This window comes from Chenopodium album, chromosome 3, assembly GCF_948465745.1.
Source record: "Chenopodium album chromosome 3, dcCheAlbu1.1, whole genome shotgun sequence".
Taxonomy (NCBI): domain Eukaryota; kingdom Viridiplantae; phylum Streptophyta; class Magnoliopsida; order Caryophyllales; family Amaranthaceae; genus Chenopodium; species Chenopodium album.
The window spans coordinates 83,996,922-84,015,836 of record NC_137836.1 but is presented as its reverse complement, the minus strand read 5'-3'; the positions used below and the strand labels follow the sequence as shown (position 1 = coordinate 84,015,836).

The 18,915-nt window shown below is 35.4% G+C and overlaps 1 protein-coding gene across 1 annotated transcript; it reads left to right on the top strand.

The window, feature by feature from the left end:
* The first annotated feature begins 5,353 nt into the window (after positions 1 to 5,353).
* Positions 5,354 to 18,073, top strand: LOC145624635 (sodium-dependent phosphate transport protein 1, chloroplastic-like). The gene is made up of 10 exons (XM_081677714.1): positions 5,354 to 5,895; positions 6,742 to 6,849; positions 7,094 to 7,249; positions 7,350 to 7,565; positions 7,696 to 7,905; positions 8,837 to 8,974; positions 9,224 to 9,325; positions 9,745 to 9,810; positions 9,961 to 10,045; positions 17,513 to 18,073. Exons 1-10 carry the CDS (start codon positions 5,503 to 5,505, stop codon positions 17,608 to 17,610), a joined length of 1,572 nt encoding a protein of 523 aa, XP_081533840.1. The 5' UTR covers positions 5,354 to 5,502; the 3' UTR covers positions 17,611 to 18,073.
* The last annotated feature ends 842 nt before the right edge of the window (positions 18,074 to 18,915 follow it).

Below are 18,915 nucleotides of genomic sequence, written 5' to 3'. Positions count from 1 at the left end.
TATCTTTTCTAACTCAACTCTCTAGGCGAATCCGATGCTTCCTGCATGCATGTATAATCATCTATTTTATTTATTTTTTAAAAAATTATTTCTTCAATTTTAATTAAGAATAATACTACGTAATAATTATTGTACACATTGCCTGTGTCTCATAATGGATCTGGAAACATACATTTAGGGATTCTCTCTCCCTTTAATTTCATAGTATATACGGAGTATTAAAAATGATAGAATCCTAGTACGGGATATTTTATTTTATTAAATCTATTATGACTTATGAGAGTCATTTTTTTTTAGTAGTATTAAGTTTCCTTTGTAAATGTTAGGCTAAATCTAATACTCCGTAATCCGTATAAGACTAATTAATTTTAGGATACCAGAAATACAACTTATTAGAGGACAACTTTTTATTGCACAACCAAGGTTATTTTCATAACCTAGTTTATATGTTTAACTAAACACTTGCTAATGGAACAATATCTTTTTTTTTTTTTTTTTTTTTTTTTTGAGAAACTAGTAAAAACTTCATTTATTTTGTTTTAGTTATTCGAAGTAGTATGCATGATGACAAACTTTGTGATTAAATTCTGCGAGTAAACCTGACAGTAAAAAAAATACAAATTATTCTGTACTGTGTAAATTTGTTCAGTGATTATAGTATCAAGATGCATCTGAACCCTTAATCCCTTTGGAAATTGGAGTTTAATCTTAATTTAACCGTTGGAATGGATGAATAAGTGCAGTGAATTAGTTTATAAAATTGTGGTGTACACATGATAAAGACAGTATGTTACCGTAATTTAAGGATTATTCACATGATATAATCCTAATAGCCTTGATTTAATACAACTCCTAATAATTAATCAGGGTTATGGCGGTGATGAAGCACATACATATACGCACCGAGTAACTATATATATATGGAAGTATGTAGTTTAAAACCGTAAATGTAGTATACCTTTTGTTGCTCACTGATTTTTATTTTTTAAGGTAAGATGAAGGATCCTACTAGACCGGCACCTCTCATAGGTTAAACCAATGTAGCTCTGCAGGTTATCAACACTTGAGAGTAGAGTGGGGAGATAAGGGAATCCTACTCCCTGGCAATTGTAGTTGGTGGGGCTCGAATTTGTGACCTTAAAGCCCTAAGGTGTGTTCCCTACCAACTCTGCCTAACTTGGTTGGTCATTAATTTTGCATGCATGATTATTTAATTTCGAGTTTCTAAACTATAAAGAATTGGAAAGGTAGAGATTGAGACCGACAGGATTGTACATAGCTAAGAATTAAGAATGTATATGTATGATTAAGGGTCTGTTCTCATAGACTGAATTGAACTCAGCTGAACTGAATTGAATTGAATTAAATTGAGCTGAACTGAACTGAATATTTTATAAGAGAAGGAAATTAGGAGCTGAACTGAACTGAATTGAGCTGAACTAAACTGAGCTGAACTAAACTGATGAACTGAACTGAACATAAACGTATGAGAACATGCCCTAACTCATACTGACCTCCTCTATTGACGAGTAAGAAAAATTAAACCATTTTTTTCAACCTAAATAAATATTGTCACATCAATTTCTTCACCGGCCATTTTACTACGTTCATTAACAACTGCATGGAAAGTTATGAATTCTACTACGGAGTATGTACTAATTGCATGGAAGACTCACTCTTAATTAGTTTGGTGACTTTATCTCTTATTTGTCTGATTTTTTTTTTTTTTTTTTTGACGGGTTGTCTGATCTTTATATAACGTGTAATGAATGTGCGAAATGTTTTAGCCGCCGCTTCATGGTGTTGTATACTCTTGTACTAACATTTTGGAGTTTGACTATTTTCTATTAAAAGTGTACATTTGTAATCATGGTTTATTTTTTTAGGGAAAATATAAGTGGGAAATATTATTGTAAAAATGAATTCACCAAAGTTGGATATTTCGGGAAAATAAATTCAAACATATACGTTCATCGTTTTAAACATACTCCGTATATCTTTTGTAGAATGATACATATTCCACATCAATTAATGTCAAAGTTAACATTATGGCATAGCATATCCGTTATATTATATATTATTATTAGCTTACCATAGTGAACATATTATTCGTTGTTAATCAACCTTTATGAAGGTCTCATTCTATATTATTCCATAATTACTTGCTTTTACCAAAGGCCAAAATGATCATATACATGACATTTACAACTTGCAATTTTATTAGCATCCTAAAATAGTAAAAATGTCATCTTTATTTTCTACAAGAATCTAGCTGTACCAAGAATACCAACTCATAATCTCATGTTACACAGTCCGTACGTAAATTTTACTTTCTTTGTTATTGTTTTTTAGAGGTCGGTCCGTAATCTTTACTTTTGATTTTTCTTTAGAATAGTCCGTAAACTTTACACCCACTAATTTTCCTAATTAAAATTAATTTAATTAATAGATTTTATTTTACAGGAAGATAACTAAGTGGGCCACATGATGTATGTCTTCTGATTTAAAAATTACAATAATCCCTTTCTTTACGAATGGGCCAACTCCATGATTTTCTTTTGGGTCCAAATATATTTTTGGAGGCCTATGTGTCTCCCCCGTGCTTTAAACTATGCAAATATTTGGCACCACAAAAACATAAAAATAAATAAAGTAAATTGATAAATATCAATAATTTGTTCCAATTAAAAAAAAAAATATATGAATAAAGATTTTGATATTGATAATGGCTCTCAATTATACGCATAATATTGTTTGCTTTGTGTAAAAGTGTTGAAGCACTAATTAAAAAGTTGCATGTGGGAAGGACGAAGGGTACTTGGGATTACCATTTAAGTGGAATCCATGCTTAATTGTGAGGTTTTTAAAGATGTTGATACATTAAACTACTCGTAAACTTTTGTGAATATTCCCTAAACAAACTTATTTAGGCAAAAGTAAGCAAAATAATGGTTTTGTATGAATGTTGTACTATTATACTTATTACTTAACCCTTGTGTAATGATTCCGTCTAGAGACCTATATATCAAAATTGGACTACTTAAAATTAATAATTTGTAGAATTGTAGGTTATATCAATTTTTGTGACCTGGATCATATCATTTGATTGTATTTGAACGGTTGAACCCCATAAACTTCTTATCTACCAAACCGACCCATAAACTATTTCATTTATTGATTGCAATCAAATAAAATATTGAGTTAATACATGTTGTCCTAGTGACAAAAACAATGGCCAATTTCGAATTAAGCCATTGGATGAACCACATTTTCGAGCCGATATATAGAGTTGGGCTATGGCAATTCGAATGAGCCAAAGGTCAAAATGACCTAAACATAGGATCATTAGTCATATTTTGGGATCAAAATAAACTATTATTACGAAATTAAACGCGCAGGGCAGGTCAGTTGGGCCAACTTAGATTTTTTTATTATTTATACTTCCGTGGTTCAAAAAGAAAATACAAAAATCTATGGGTTTGATTCCTCAACGTAATCATGTATATGCAAGTCGTTGAAGAAGTTTGTTTCCTTACTAGCGGGCAACCAGAAAATTATAATGGAAGTTGAAAAGAATAAATCTATACAGTACATTATATCATACTGTACAAAAAATGGACTTCTCAGAAGTTAACTTTAGGCAATGGATGAGTGATCAAAAACACTTATTGTTATTCATTCAAGTTATAATATAAAGTTTGCGGGACATATATTGTCTACATTTCTGTCCAACTGAATGGTTTGCCACATGCTTGTCTAACTCTTCAATAATGTTCATTTCTCATGTGTTGTTAATTTTTTTTATACACTTATGGACTTATGGTGCATATACTACGCCAAAGCAAAATTATCTACTTATATTTGATTGTGACGGTTCCAATAGATTACAAAAAAATCACATGAAATAAATTCTTCATACTTCGTAGAAAGTTCTTTAATTTAATGCAATTGCGTTTATTAATGCATAATAGTAATAATCATACAACAAATGACCCCTATCTTTGATAATGCGTCACATCTAATAATACTTAATACATACCCTCCAGTCACTTAAAATTAGATTGATAGTGGCCTCTCAAGAATCAAGGTCTACTAGCTAGGGCCATTTTCTTTCTAATTTACAGTTCCATTAACAATAATGCAATGATTTTGAGCATAATCAGATTTTATTAATAGTTTTAGATGGGCTTAGTAGCAAATACAGGAGTCCAAATAGTTGTACAATAACCCACAATCAATAATGACAACAAAAGTTTTGAAAGCCCGTTACTTTGAATCATGGATATATGTCTTATGTTCACGAAACATTAGCTCATCATTTGAATCTCCATGTAACTAAATTATACAAGTAATTTCTAATATGAGATGATCTTAGCTATAAATGGTTTCTAATTTCTTATAATTACAATTTACAAGTAATAGAATCAATCTCAAAATCAAGATCACTTGGAATAAGAACGGAAACTTTAACCACTTGAATTATCCCTCCATAAAAAAATGCATTGATGATCAAACAATCGTAAGCTTGAAACCCAAATAATATTTAACTGACTGTTTCTTAGTTTTCCTTAGCTCATAAGCCCAATGGGCAATGTGATTTTGTACTTTTGTTAATCTATTTTTGAGCCTGTTTTTACTAGATGGAAGAAATGTGGGTCGTTGGCCCAACTCCAACCAATTTTTTTGTCTGAATAATTGAAAACTATAAGGCCATGGGTAATTTGTACAAATTACAAATGTGGATAGAGAATTTGAATTAATGTACATAAGCCTTCAATCTGAAAAAATATGTCAAGATCTCACTGGTTAAATTTCACAATTATTAAGTTGCATAAAAATGGTGATCAAGTACTAATAATTAGTTGTAGCATAATGATCATATTGCTCAAAGATCATTAACATACTTTGAACATTAAAAATTTTAAACTATGCATTTGTTAAGTTGTAAAGTACCGTGTAAGTCATACCTCATACGAAGTATAAATACTACTTGTTCATAACTTTTATTGATATACGGAGTATAAAATAGAAGTTCTGATTCAAACTATTTATCCAACGGAAAACACAAATCATGGATGATGGATGTAAGATAAAGTTCTCATATGTTGCACCATAGTATCCATTAGATTAGATCATCTACTACTTGTAAGAGTTGTAGAACATAATTTCCCAACTCCTTAAAATCACCAAAAAAAAGAAGGAAAAAAAAAAGGTTTTGCGTACACGTCATCATTACCCGCGCTTGGTGAAGCAAAATTCCGTTAATGAATAGCACTCCTACAAATAACGACTAGCCTCGCAATTTCCACCATCTAATCTATTCTATATGCCACGTGTCATATTGATAACCGGTTAGCAAATAAAAATATCAGCTCAAAATAAAATGTTCCAGATAAAACCCAAATAAAGTAAAAAATTAATAAAAAATAAAATAAAAAAAAGGAAAAAATTCCTCTTCACTGAAGAATTGTACAGTACTTGTGAGAGTTTCCGGCGCTTCCGATGAACGCCGAAACGTTTCTCATCACAAATTCACTTTCTCTCTCCTCTTCCTTAACTTCTCCGAAGCTTCCAGAATCTATATGTCGCCGTCGATTTTCCTTCCGGTTACTCTGGTCGGAGATTCATCGGTATCCGTCGAATTTCCGGCGGGATTTAGTGACCGCAGAATTTCGAAACGTTTCGGGGAAAAGAAGAAGTTTCGGGAAAGTTTGGGCTGACGTAAAACCTAAGCCATTTGAGGTATCCGCTGACTCGGTTCCTACTGAGTCAGTGAAGTTCCGTGACGCGTTAAACGATGTCGTTTTGGAGGAGAAATGGTGGGAGCAGTTTCCTAAACGCTGGATTATTGTGATTTTGTGTTTCTCCGCTTTTCTTCTTTGTAATATGGATCGAGTAAGCTTTACTAATTTTTTAATCCTTTTTTAATTTTATTTTTCTGCTAATTATTTATTTTATTAATATTAATTTCCCTAAATTTTAGGGTTTGATTTCGATTATTTATAATCTAGGCCTGCATCAAGGGTTTTTATCCCGAATAGATTGTAGAATTACACTATCAACGTGACAAGTAATTTTGAATGAACGGAATTTACAGTAATGTAGTTGAAGTTTGACTGACTTGACTTGATGAACACTAAGCCATTTTTAGTATAGTAACAAAAATAGCAACTACTCCATAACAACCAATTAATTGCAATTATTATGTGTCATTTTGCTAGTATTGTACCTCCATTAAAAAATGTGTTTGTTAATACGCATGAATTCGTAATAGTGACTAGGCCATATAGATGTCTTGTTATTAGAATGATAGATGAAGTTGTAAAAGAAGGAAATTGTATTTGCTAATCCCCCTCTAATTATCTTGGACCGTCGAGTAATTGGGAGGATCTTGAAATGTACTGATTAGACTCAATGTTCCGTGTATCTTGACATATTGGGTCGTAATTGAATTATTAATGATGGTTGATAGCACTCAGAGTTGATGTGTTATATAACAATATATGTAAGGGGAGGGAGTTTGAGCTTTTCAATGGCTTGCTTCAATTCAAAGTATATATGGAGGTTGTTTGTTGGTCACCTTGCAAATGTACATGTCGATTGCTAAAGCAAGCCTTATTTATGATATAATGAAACTACGAAAGTATGATATATACTCCATAATTCATAAGCCTGTAATGTGCATTCAACTGCAATGGTCAATGCTAGGGTGAGTAACTTTAAACAGATGTTGATTGGCAGGTAAATATGAGCATCGCCATACTTCCAATGTCAGCTGAATATGGCTGGAATCCAACCACTGTTGGTTTGATACAGTCTTCTTTTTTCTGGGGCTATCTTCTTACACAGGTGACAATTCCTATCCTCTGAATTTTGGGTGTTTAGTGTTCATTTCTTGTTTCCGCTATGTCTTGTGTCCATCATATATGTCTTAGGCTATTCGAGATAAGCTACTTTAGTTTATATGCTTGTATGTTTATCTCAGGCATCTTTTTAGATTAGCATGAGAAAACTAATTGCTTATGGACATGTGGTAGTTTTTTGCTTTGATTGGTTCAAAGTTAAATATGCTAAGTGGCCACTTACTGTACAGATAGCAGGGGGTATATGGGCAGATACTCTAGGTGGCAAAGCTGTACTTGGGTTTGCTGTAGTTTGGTGGTCTATTGCTACTGCTCTTACTCCTGTTGCTGCGAAGCTTGGATTGCCGTTCTTACTGGTCACTCGTGCTTTCATGGGCATTGGCGAGGTTGGTACTTTTCTTTGTAGGTTATTTTATTTTTTTGTTGATTATTGATATCAGCATAATATAACATAGTTTAAGTTCTGTTTTCTCTGTAATTCTTTAGGGTGTTGCCATGCCAGCCATGAATAATATGCTTTCCAAATGGGTTCCCGTGTCAGAGAGAAGTAGATCATTGGCATTGGTGTATAGTGGAATGTACCTTGGATCTGTAACAGGCTTGGCATTTTCACCATATTTAATACATACTTACGGTTGGCCTTCAGTTTTTTACTCCTTTGGTTCTTTAGGAACTGTATGGTTTGCGGTGTGGCTGAGTAAGGTAATTTCTTATTCTGTATTTCATTGCAATTTCCCTAATAATGGATTTCAGACTCAATATATTTGCTTATTAATATTCTCAACTTGTGTCCTTTTCTGTTCTCTCTTTGTGCTGGGCAATAAACACATAGGCAAGTAACTCGCCACTTGAAGATCCTTCATTGCGGCCTGCAGAGAAAAAGTTGATTCTCAGCAGCAGCTTATCCAAAGAGCCAATTAAGAGCATTCCGTGGAAGTTAATTTTGTCAAAAGCACCAGTTTGGGCTCTGATAGTGTCTCATTTCTGTCATAATTGGGGAACATTTATCATTCTTACATGGATGCCAACATATTATCACCAGGTGGGACTTTAATATTCTAGCATAACTTTACTATACATGTTGCTTTATTCTCAGCTTGATGAGGAAATAACTGCAGCCCAAATTTGTAAATATGAAGTACGAAGTATTATTTATAAACTAACGTAAAGATTCTGGACACTAACGTACAGGTCCTCATCATTTGACTTTTTACACATGTTCAGAAGTGTGATTAATGATTTGTCTCTAGCCAGTAGCGTCTAGCAAGTCGAGTAGAGATATTTGGTGAAGATTAAACGATTGGATGAAATCATCTTGTTGAACATAGTGAGCAGTAAATTTACTCTTATGAGACCTCATGGACATCTTTCTTTTATTACTACCTGCTAGTGACTAGTGAGTAACCATAGTGAACTTTAATACTTTTATCTGTCTAAGGATTGATCACCCTATGGCCCTATGATCCTTATTCTGAGAAAGCTATGCGACTTAAAAATGATAATTGAATGAAGCCAGCAACACCATGTGCATGCACTCGTGCCCCTTTGCTCTCATATGATAATCTATCATAACTGGCAATACTCAGTTAAGACTAAAGATTAACTATTACTCGTACGTATTAGTGAGACGGCCTATAGAATCTGTACTGTGCTACCAATAGACAAGAGTCATCTGCTCTTAAAGAGGTCCTTTCATTTGCTTTATGGTCCACCCTCCCCCTCTCCTGTTCTTACTTGTACGTTTTACCTGTACTTCTTAACCTTCAGTTCAATTCTTGTACCAGAAAGACTGTTATTGTGTTTGATATATATGCTTATTAGTGTGACATCCTTTTGTGCTAGCATGTTTGACCTCTCTTATAATTGATGTGATTTAGTTGTTCTTCTGAATTATTTAATTTGAGCATCAAATAATAAGAAATATACTTGAATCATGACAATTTTTTTCTCCTTTGTACTATGCTGCTCAACAGGTGTTGAAATTTAATCTTTCAGATTCTGGAATGTTATGTGTTGTGCCTTGGCTTACAATGGCAATATCTGCAAATTTTGGTGGTTGGATTGCAGATACTCTTGTGAGTAAAGGTTATTCTGTGACAACAGTTCGTAAGGTAATGTAATTTTTGAGCCTATAATCTTTATAACTATAACCACTGGTTGATTAAGTTCCTTCTAGTTTACTGTGTTTGAATTTGAAGTCTTGTGTCTGTTACAGTATTCTACGGCAAGCATGTTTATGCTGGCTGTGTATTGTTGATACAGCTAATGGATCTCTTGGTCATAAAAGTTTGTGAGAATATTCAATTAAAGTAACAAAGTTAAATTGTTTTGTTAACAATACTGGTCTACTCTTTTTGCAGATTATGCAAACTGTCGGTTTTCTTGGACCTGCTTTTTTTCTAACTCAATTGAGCCATGTTGATTCACCTGCAATGGCTGTTCTTTGCATGTCCTGCAGTCAGGTTTGTAATTTTTTCTTTTCATGAGATTGTGAAGGCAGTGCAGACAGTGCTAGCTTAGTGCCTGCTATTAATCAACAGTTTGCATATTACACATGAGTATATGACCAACTTTATCATGTTTTGGTTTGCTGAAGTAAACCTTGTGATATTCTTCAGAAACAAAACCATCTGCACATAGTTTCAGGATCTTTTAGTATGACCTTTTTCACTTATATATACCTACAAACTAATTGTTATATATGACAAACCAATCCTGTTGCGTACAAGTTCATTGGTCCAGCCAGAAATTTTCTTTTTAAATTAGATATGAAAAAAAAAATTCTAGTTACTTGTTGAAATTGTTTGCATTGTTAAATCATGCATGGTTCTAGTAATGATCCTAACAACCATTTGGTTCTTATTTTGTCTGTCATAACTAGGGAACTGATGCGTTCTCACAATCTGGCCTATATTCAAATCATCAAGACATAGCCCCTCGGTATTCTGTGAGTATTTGTAACTTAGTTCCCCCACCCCCAATGTTTATAATAGGCTTCATAAGTTGTAATTACACTGAGTTTGCAGTAGGTAAAAACTTCTTCTTATTCATAATGATGGAATTTTTCCCTAAATCTTTTCTTATGAACTGTTCTCAGGGGATCTTGTTAGGCCTTTCAAACACTGCTGGAGTGCTGGCGGGTGTCCTGGGAACAGCAGCCACCGGCTATATTTTGCAACATGGTTTGTTCTCATACCCTATATTTAACGTTGTGTCTAGAGCTATTAAAAGTTGACCAGACCCAAAATACCGAGTCAAACCCAACTATTAACCGACCCTTCTGAACCCGAAAAAATGGTGACCCAAACCTGACCTGACCTTAAACCAACCCTAGACCCGAGTTGACCCGAGTACGTAAGATCCGAACTCGAACATGAACTGACATAGAGATGACCCGACCTGAATGTAACTCATAAATTGTTAACCTGAACCAAACCCGACTTGAACCGAAATTGCCGAATCCCGTTTTCACCCGTCAAAACCCGAATTTAACCCGACTTGTTACTAACCTGACCTAAAGTTACCCGACACGAAATCAACCCGGCTTGTTATTGACCTGACCCAAATTCAGCCCGACTTGTTATTGACCCGACCCGAATTTTACCAAACCTATTACTAACCCGACCCAAAAATTCAACCTGATCTGTTACTTACCCTACTCGAAATCAACACGACTTGCTATTGACCGGACCTAAATTCAACCCAAATTATTCCTGACCCGACTTCAAATCACATTAAATGCAATTTAGACCACCTTATTATTCTTGATCAAAGCATTTTGTCTAGAGAGACTAAGTCGGTCCACGCCAGCAAAAGAAAGGAGCATCATCCTCAAATTTAAGAGTTAAATATAGTATATATTTGTTGTATGGTCAAAGGAGATAATTATCTTCCTAAATTATAGACTATAGTTCTCTAGTATATTGCCATATATATTATAGTCAAAGGAAATAATTAGCTTGATAAAAATGATAATTATCTATTTATAGTTAGTTAAACCGAATATGACCTGACTTTGAAAATGACCAGATCTGATTGTAACCTGCAAATTATTGACTTGAACATAACCCGACTTAAATCCGAGAATGACCCGACTTGGAAATGACCCAACCTGATTATAACCGATAAATTATTAACTTGAACCGAACCCGACTTGAACCCGAAAATGACCCGACTTGAAAATAACCCGACCAGATTATAACCCGCAAATTATTTACTTGAACCGAACCCGACTAAAACCCGTGAATGACCCGACCTAATTCTAACCCACAAATTATTGACTTGAACCGAACCCGACTCAAACCCGAGAATTACCCTAACTCGTTTGAACCCTTGAAAACCTGAATTAAACCCGACCTATTGTTCACCCGACTCAAAATTAACCCGTCTTGTTATTAACCTGACCCAAACCCGATAAGAAGTATGACCCGACGTGACCCGACTCAAGCATGACCCAACCCAAACCCGACCCGCATAGGTTATGGAATTAATATGAATTGACTCGACCCACTCTTACCCGACCCACACCTAACTCGTTTACCCGAATTGACATCTCTACCCGAAACCTCCAATTATTTCTCAAAAAGCGTGGATATTAGCCTGCAATTTTGAAATTTTTTTGACTTTTTTTCACCCGGAAATAATAATTGCCGAAATTTTTACCATGGTCCCTAAAATCCTCTGGTAGTCCAATTGATAAGGTGGAACCATCCAATTTGTCTTTAAACAACCAATTTACTGGTTTATAATTTGCACTGATTTCATGAACTCAAGCCTACCACGAACATTTATGACAACGTATAAATATATAATGATTATACATGGTTCCAAACGACATTGTATGACCCCGAGATTTATCCCCTAAAATTTCAATACTTTTCGACACTGGGTCCCGAAACCTCCAAAATTTCGCAAAATGTGTGGATATTAGTCTTCAATTTTGGAATTTTTTGACTTTTTTTAGCCCGGAAATAAAAATAACTGAAATGCTAATTATGATCTCTAATATCCTCCGGGAGTCCAATTAGATGGGTGAAACCATCCAATTTGCCTTTAAACGGCCAATTTACCGGTTTACAACTTGCACCGATTTCATTAACTCAAGCCTACCACAGACATTTTTGACAACAAATATTGATAATATATGGTTCCAAACGACATAATATGACCTCGATATGTATTCCCTAAAATTTCAAGATTTTTCAACACCTAGCCCTAAAACCTCCAAAATTTCTCTAAAAGCGTAGATATTAGACTTCAATTTTGGAATTTTTTGACTTTTTTTCGCCCGAAAATAAAAATTGCCGAAATGTTTACCGTGGTCCCTAATACCCTCTTGGTGTCCAATTAGGTGGGTGGAACCATCCAATTTGCCTATAAACGATCAATTTATCGGTTTACAACTTGCACGGATTTCATTAACTCAAGCCTACCACGAACATTTATAACAACATATAATGATTATATATGATTCCAAACGGCATTTTATGACCCCGAGATGTATCCCTTAAATTTTCAAGGCTTTTCGACACCGGGCCTCGAAATCTCCAAAATTTCTCAAAAAGCGTGGATCTTAGCCTTCAAAATTGTAATTATTTGACTTTTTTTTCTCGCTAGGAAATAAAAATAGCCGAATTGTTTACCATGGTCCCTCCCAAATGCCTTCCGGGAATCCAATTGGCTGGGTGGAACCATCCATTTTGCCCTTAAACGGTCATTTTACCGCTTTACAACATGGATCGATTTCATTAATTCAAGCCTACCACGAACATTTGTGACAACATATAATGATCATATATGGTTCCAAATGGCATTATATGACCCCGAGATATATCCCCTAAAATCTCATTGCTTTTTGATACCAGGCCTCGAAACGTTCGAAATTTTTCAAAAAGCGTGGATATTAGCCTTCAATTTTTTAATTTTTTGACTTTGTTTTGCCTAGAAATAAAAATTGACGGAATGTTTACTGTGGTCCCTAATACCCTCCGGGAGTCCAATTAGGTGGGTGGAACCATCTAATTCGTCTTTAAACGGCCAATTTACCAGTTTAAAACTTGCACCAATTTCAATAACTTAAGTCTATCACGAACATTTATGACAACATATAATGATCATATATGGTTCTAAACGACATTATATGACCCCGAGATATATCTCCTAAAATCTCAAGGCTTTTCGACATCGGGTCCGAAATCTCCAAAACTTTTCAAAAAGCATAGATATTAGCTTTCAAATTTTGGAATTTTTAGACCTACGCCCAGAAATAAAAATTTCCGAAATATTTAACATGGTCCCCAATATCCTCCACGAGTCCAATTGGGTGGGTTGAACTATCCAATTTGCCTTTAAACGACCAATTTACCGGTTTATAAATTGCACTAATTTCATTAAATCAAGCCTACCACGAACATTTATGCAATATATAATGATTAACAATTGTTCCAAACAACATTAGATGACCCCAAGATGTATTCACTAGAATTTCAAGACTTTTCGACAGCGAGTCCCGAAACCTCCAAAATTTCGCAAAATGCGTGGGTATTAGACTTCAATTTTGGAATTTTTTGACTTTTTTTTTGCGCAGAAATAAAAAATGCTAAAATGTTTACCATGTTCCCTAATACCCTCCGGGAGTCCAAGTGTGGAAGCATCCAATTTGTCTTTAAACGACCAATTTACCGGTTTACAACTTGCACCGATTTCATTAACTCATGCCTACCACGAACATTTATGACAACAAATAATGATCATATATGGCTCCAAGTGACATAATATGACCACGAGATGTATTCCCTAAAATTTCAAGACTTTTTAACACCGGGACCCGAAACCTCCAAAATTTCTCTAAAATCGTGGATATTAGACTTCAATTTTGGAATTTTTTGGCTTTTTTCGTCTGAAATAAAGATTGCCGAAATTTTTACCATAGTCCCTAATATCCTTTGGGAGTCCAATTAGGTGGGTGGAACCATCCAATTTGTTTTTAAACGGTCAATTTACCGATTTACAACTTACACCGATTTTATTAACTCAAGCCTACCACGAACATTTATGACAACATATAACGATTATGTATGGTTCTAAACGGCATTATATGACCCCAAGATGTATCCTTTAAAATCTCAAGGCTTTTTGATACAGGGCCCCAATACATTCAGAATTTCTCAAAAAGCGTAGATATTAACCTTCAATTTTTGAATTTTTTTCGCTCGGAAATAAAAATTGCCGAAATGTTTACCATGGTCCCTAATACCCTCCGGGAGTCCCATATGGTGGGTGGAACCATCTAATTTGTCTTTAAACGACCAATTTACTGGTTTACAACTTGCACCGATTTCATTAACTCAAGTCTATGCTACCACAAACATCTATGACAACATATAACGATCATCTATGCTTCCAAACGGCATTATATGACCCCAGATGTATTCCCATAAATCTCAATACTTTTCGACACCGGGCATCGAAACCTCCAAAATTTCTCAAAAAGCGTGGACATTAGCCTTTAATTTTAGAAATTTTTGATATTTTTTCGCCTGTAAATAAAAATTGTCGAAATGTTTACTATTTTCCTTAATACCCTCTGGGAGTCCAATTGGGTGGGTGAAACCACCCAATTTGCCTTTAACAACCATTTTACCAGTTTATAACTTGCACCAATTTCATTAACTCAAGCCTATCAAGAAAATTTATGACAATAAATAATGATCATATATGGTTCTAAACGACATTATATGACCCCGAGATGTATTCCCTAGAATTTAAATACTTTTACACACTAAGCCCCGAATACTTTAAAATTTCTCAAAAAGTGTGGATATTAGCCTTTAATTTTGGATTTTTTTGACTTTTTTCACTTGAAATTAAAATTGCCGAAATGTTTACCATGGTCCCTAATACCCTCCGAGTGTCCAATTAGGTGGGTGGAATCATCCAATTTGGCTTTAAACGACCAATTTACCGGTTTACAACGTGCACCGATTCCATTAATTCAAGCCTACCACGAACATTTATGACAACAAATAATGATCATATATGGTTCCAAACGTCATTATATGATCCCGAGATGTATCCCTTAGAATTTCAAAACTTTTTAACACCGGACCCTGAAATCTCCAAAATTTCTCAAAAAACATGGATATTAGCGTTCAATTTTGGAATTTTTTGACCTTTTGTTTACCATGGTCCCTAATCAAGCTGTCAAAAGTTGACCCGACCCGAAATACCGACTCAAACCCGATTATTAATCGACCCATCTGAACCCGAAAAAATGGTGACCATAACTCGACCTGAAACCAACCCTAGATCTGAGTTGACCCGAGTATGTGAGACCTGAACCTGAACATAAATTGAGCTGGACATGACCCGACCTGAATGTAACCCGTAAATTATTGACCTGAACCGAACCCGACTTGAACCGAAACTGACCCAAACCCATTTAAACCTGAAAAACCCGAATTTAACCCGACTTGTTACTAACCTGACTTGAATTCAACCCGACCCGTTTCTAACCCTACCCGAATTTAACCCAACTTGTTACAAACTCGACTCGAAATCAACCCGACTTGTTATTGTCTTTGACCTAAATTAAACCCGACTTGTTATTGACTCGACCTGAATTTTACCAGACCTATTACTAACCCGACCCAAAAATTCAACCCGATCTGTTACTAACCTTACTCGAAATCAACACGACTTGTTATTGACCGGACCTAAATTCAACTCGAATTGTTCCTGACCCGATTTCAAATTACCTTAAATGCAATTTAGACCACCTTATTATTGTTGATCAAAGCATTTTATCCAGGGAGACCAAGTCGGTCCAGGCCATCAAAAGAAAGGAGCATCATCCTCAAGTTTAAGAGTTAAATATAGTATATATTTGTTGTATGGTCAAAGGAGATAATTATCTTCTTAAATTATAGACTATAGTTCCCTAGTATATTGTCATATATATTATGGTTAAAGGAAATAATTAGCTTGATAAAAATGATAGTCAAATTTGTCAAAAAAAACCTTTTACATGCACCATTTTGCGAAAAAAACCTTTTAAAAGCTTTTATGTAAAAGAAAACCCAAAGTTAATTTTTTTTTTTTTTTTGTTTAAAACAACCTAGTCCTACTAATACACCTAATTAACCTCTAATCACTTCTAATTAACCTCTAATTCACATTTTACTACTTAATAATTAAATTAAATTATAAATTAAAAAAATAAATAAATAAAAAAAAAACTCACCCCCACCCGCCCACCACCAGCCATCCATCCACCCCTCCCTCTCCTTTTTCCCCTCCCTTGATAGCAGCCCCCTTCCCCATTTGAGCCGCCGGCCACCAGCCATCCATCCACCCCTCCCTCTCCTTTCCCCCCTCCCTTGACAGCAGCCCCCTCCCCCATTTGAGCTGCCGGCTTGAACCCATACCGTCGGCCCGACAACCCCCATCCCTTTCCCCCTTACCCCCTCCTTTCTTCTTCATCAATTTCCTCAAAAAATTCCTAGTTTCATCTTTCTCTCTCCTAGCTCAATCATGGCCAATGGCTTCTCCATCTCAATTTCCTTAAATTATCTCACAAAAATCCTAATTTATCAATTAAAGACTTTAAATTCACCTTGAAATTTCTCTCTCCTCCTTCCATGGGAAGAGGAGGGCCTTTGAGGAAGTTTTGCCCGCCCCGACTTCTTTCGCAAGAAACCTCCAATTGTGTAAACTTTGATTATTGTTCTCGACCTTCTTTGAACACGATGTATTTCAAGAATTCGTGGCCGAGTTGATGTTTCTGGGTGTGGGTATTTTCGTGGTGGACTGGCGATGGGAGTAAGGCGGGTTCTTGGTGGTGGTTGACGACGGGAGTAGGCTAGCTGGTAGTAGGTTGGTACTTGGTAGTAGGTTGGTACTTGGCTGGGGTGGTTTTCGTGGTTGGCTTGGATGGGGGCTACGATTCTGGTGGCTTAGTCGGTGGTGGGGCTGCTGCTAGGGGAGGGGGAAAGGGAGTGGGTGGCTAGTTGGTGGTGGAAATGGTGGTTTGTGTTTTTTTTATTTAATTATAAACTAATTTTATTATTAAATAGTTAGAGAGTAATTAGTGGTTAATCAGGTGAATTAGAGGTATCAGGTTGTCTTCAGCAAAAATTAAATGTGTTATTAACCTGACCAAAACCCAACCCAAACCCGATAAGAAGTATGACCCGATCTATTGTTCAGCCGACCCGAATGTAACCCGACCTGTTATTAACCTGACCTGACCCCCAAACCCGATAAGAAGTATGACCCGATGTGACCCGATTCAAGCATGACCCAACCCAAACCTGACCCGCATAGGTTATGGAATTAATATGAGTTGACCCTACCCGAGTTAACCCGACCCACTCTTACCCAACCCAAACTCGACCCGTTTACCCGAATTGACAGCTCTAGTTGTCTCATGTTGTGATCAAAGTCAATGAAATTATAGCATGTTGTAGTGAGCTTTGGCTAATCTAGTGTGGGACTGAACCAAAATTCCTTTTTGCATCATAAAGTGATGCTGCCACTAATATGACTGCAAATACCATAACTTTGTTGAGGTTGAAAGTGCTGTATGAGACAAAGGCAGCATTATCTGATGTTGTGCAGCTTTCTGATGATTTTTTAATTATTACTCTCAGGTTCTTGGGATAATGTGTTTGAGGTTTCAGTTGGGCTGTATTTGGTTGGAACTGTGGTCTGGAACCTCTTTTCAACAGGTGAAAAGATCTTGGATTAATCCTTTTAAAAATAAATTCTACTTCTGCAAGGCCAGATTGTTTCAAGGAAATGCTAGTCCAGATTGCTTCAAAGAAAGTTCACCATAATATAATGAGAAATCGACAGAGCTTGTTATTAGGCCTTTTATTTTGGCTCAAAAAACTAATGGATAGGTGGTCATCTGATCAACATGAAGCTGAAATGCTGAATGCTGCTTTGAATCAGTACAATGAGAAGATCTGATTCATTACATTAGCAGCTCCCTCGAAGGTCTGTCACTAGCCTAATCACTCTTACAGAATATGTTCTATACAATTTGCAGATGTTCTATTGACACGGCTACTTGTAAATTAGAGTAAATCTTAGATCCACCAATGGCAGGATTCATACAGGCACGGTGGTTGTTATTGCTGTAAATAACAAAAGAACTAGAATCCATTTTGTGTACTCCCAGTCTATACTTAGTTGTTACATTTTCCCAATCTTTTATAATCAAAAAATTGCCATGATTTCATACCGTATAATTCTTATTCTTAAGAATTATATATACGAAGTATAAAAAGAAATATGTATACAAATATCAACCAATTGAATATGTCAAGTCTTGTCTCTAGTTTCAAATCCTAGCTTCGCCCCTACATAAACGTCATTACCTTTTGGAGCGTGATGTCGTTGAAGTCAATAGTGCAGTTTGATAATTCAAAAGCAGGAGTTTTGCTTTTTTGGGAGTGGCTTTTCATTAAAGCACTAGACTAAATTATATTCCATGGAAAAATAGGCAGGAATTTAAGCTAGTGCTATTGCCCCATTGGTTGGGGGGCATGCATAAGATATGGCTTCTGAAGTTGGACTTGTTTTATCAACCCCAGTCTACAAGTCAGCAACTAATTTTTCCACTACCAAGAAATCAACTTTCAGTGTGTTTCTGAAGCTGTTAGTTAGGTGCTTTATTAGTTGCGAAAATTTGATAACTCCAAACTAAAATTATTCTATCTGCTGGTTGGACTAATGAAGTTATGCAGTTGCATAAAAAATTATGCCAAATTATATGGGTTAAGTTGTCCATTGACTTAAACTATGCCTGATTATCATGTTAATTAATGTTACTTTGTGAATTTGCTAACTTCTTTGAATCTGTGCAAATTCACATAAAATGAAATTCAACATCATATCATATTTGGCAACAACAACAAAGACTTAGTCCCAAAATGATATGAAGCCAACTAACATAAAATTCCGAACCGAATATTATGTACGGTGTAAGTAAGAAATTCTTCCAGTTCAAGCTCAGATTCCTCATTGTATGGGCACTGATGCACCTTTA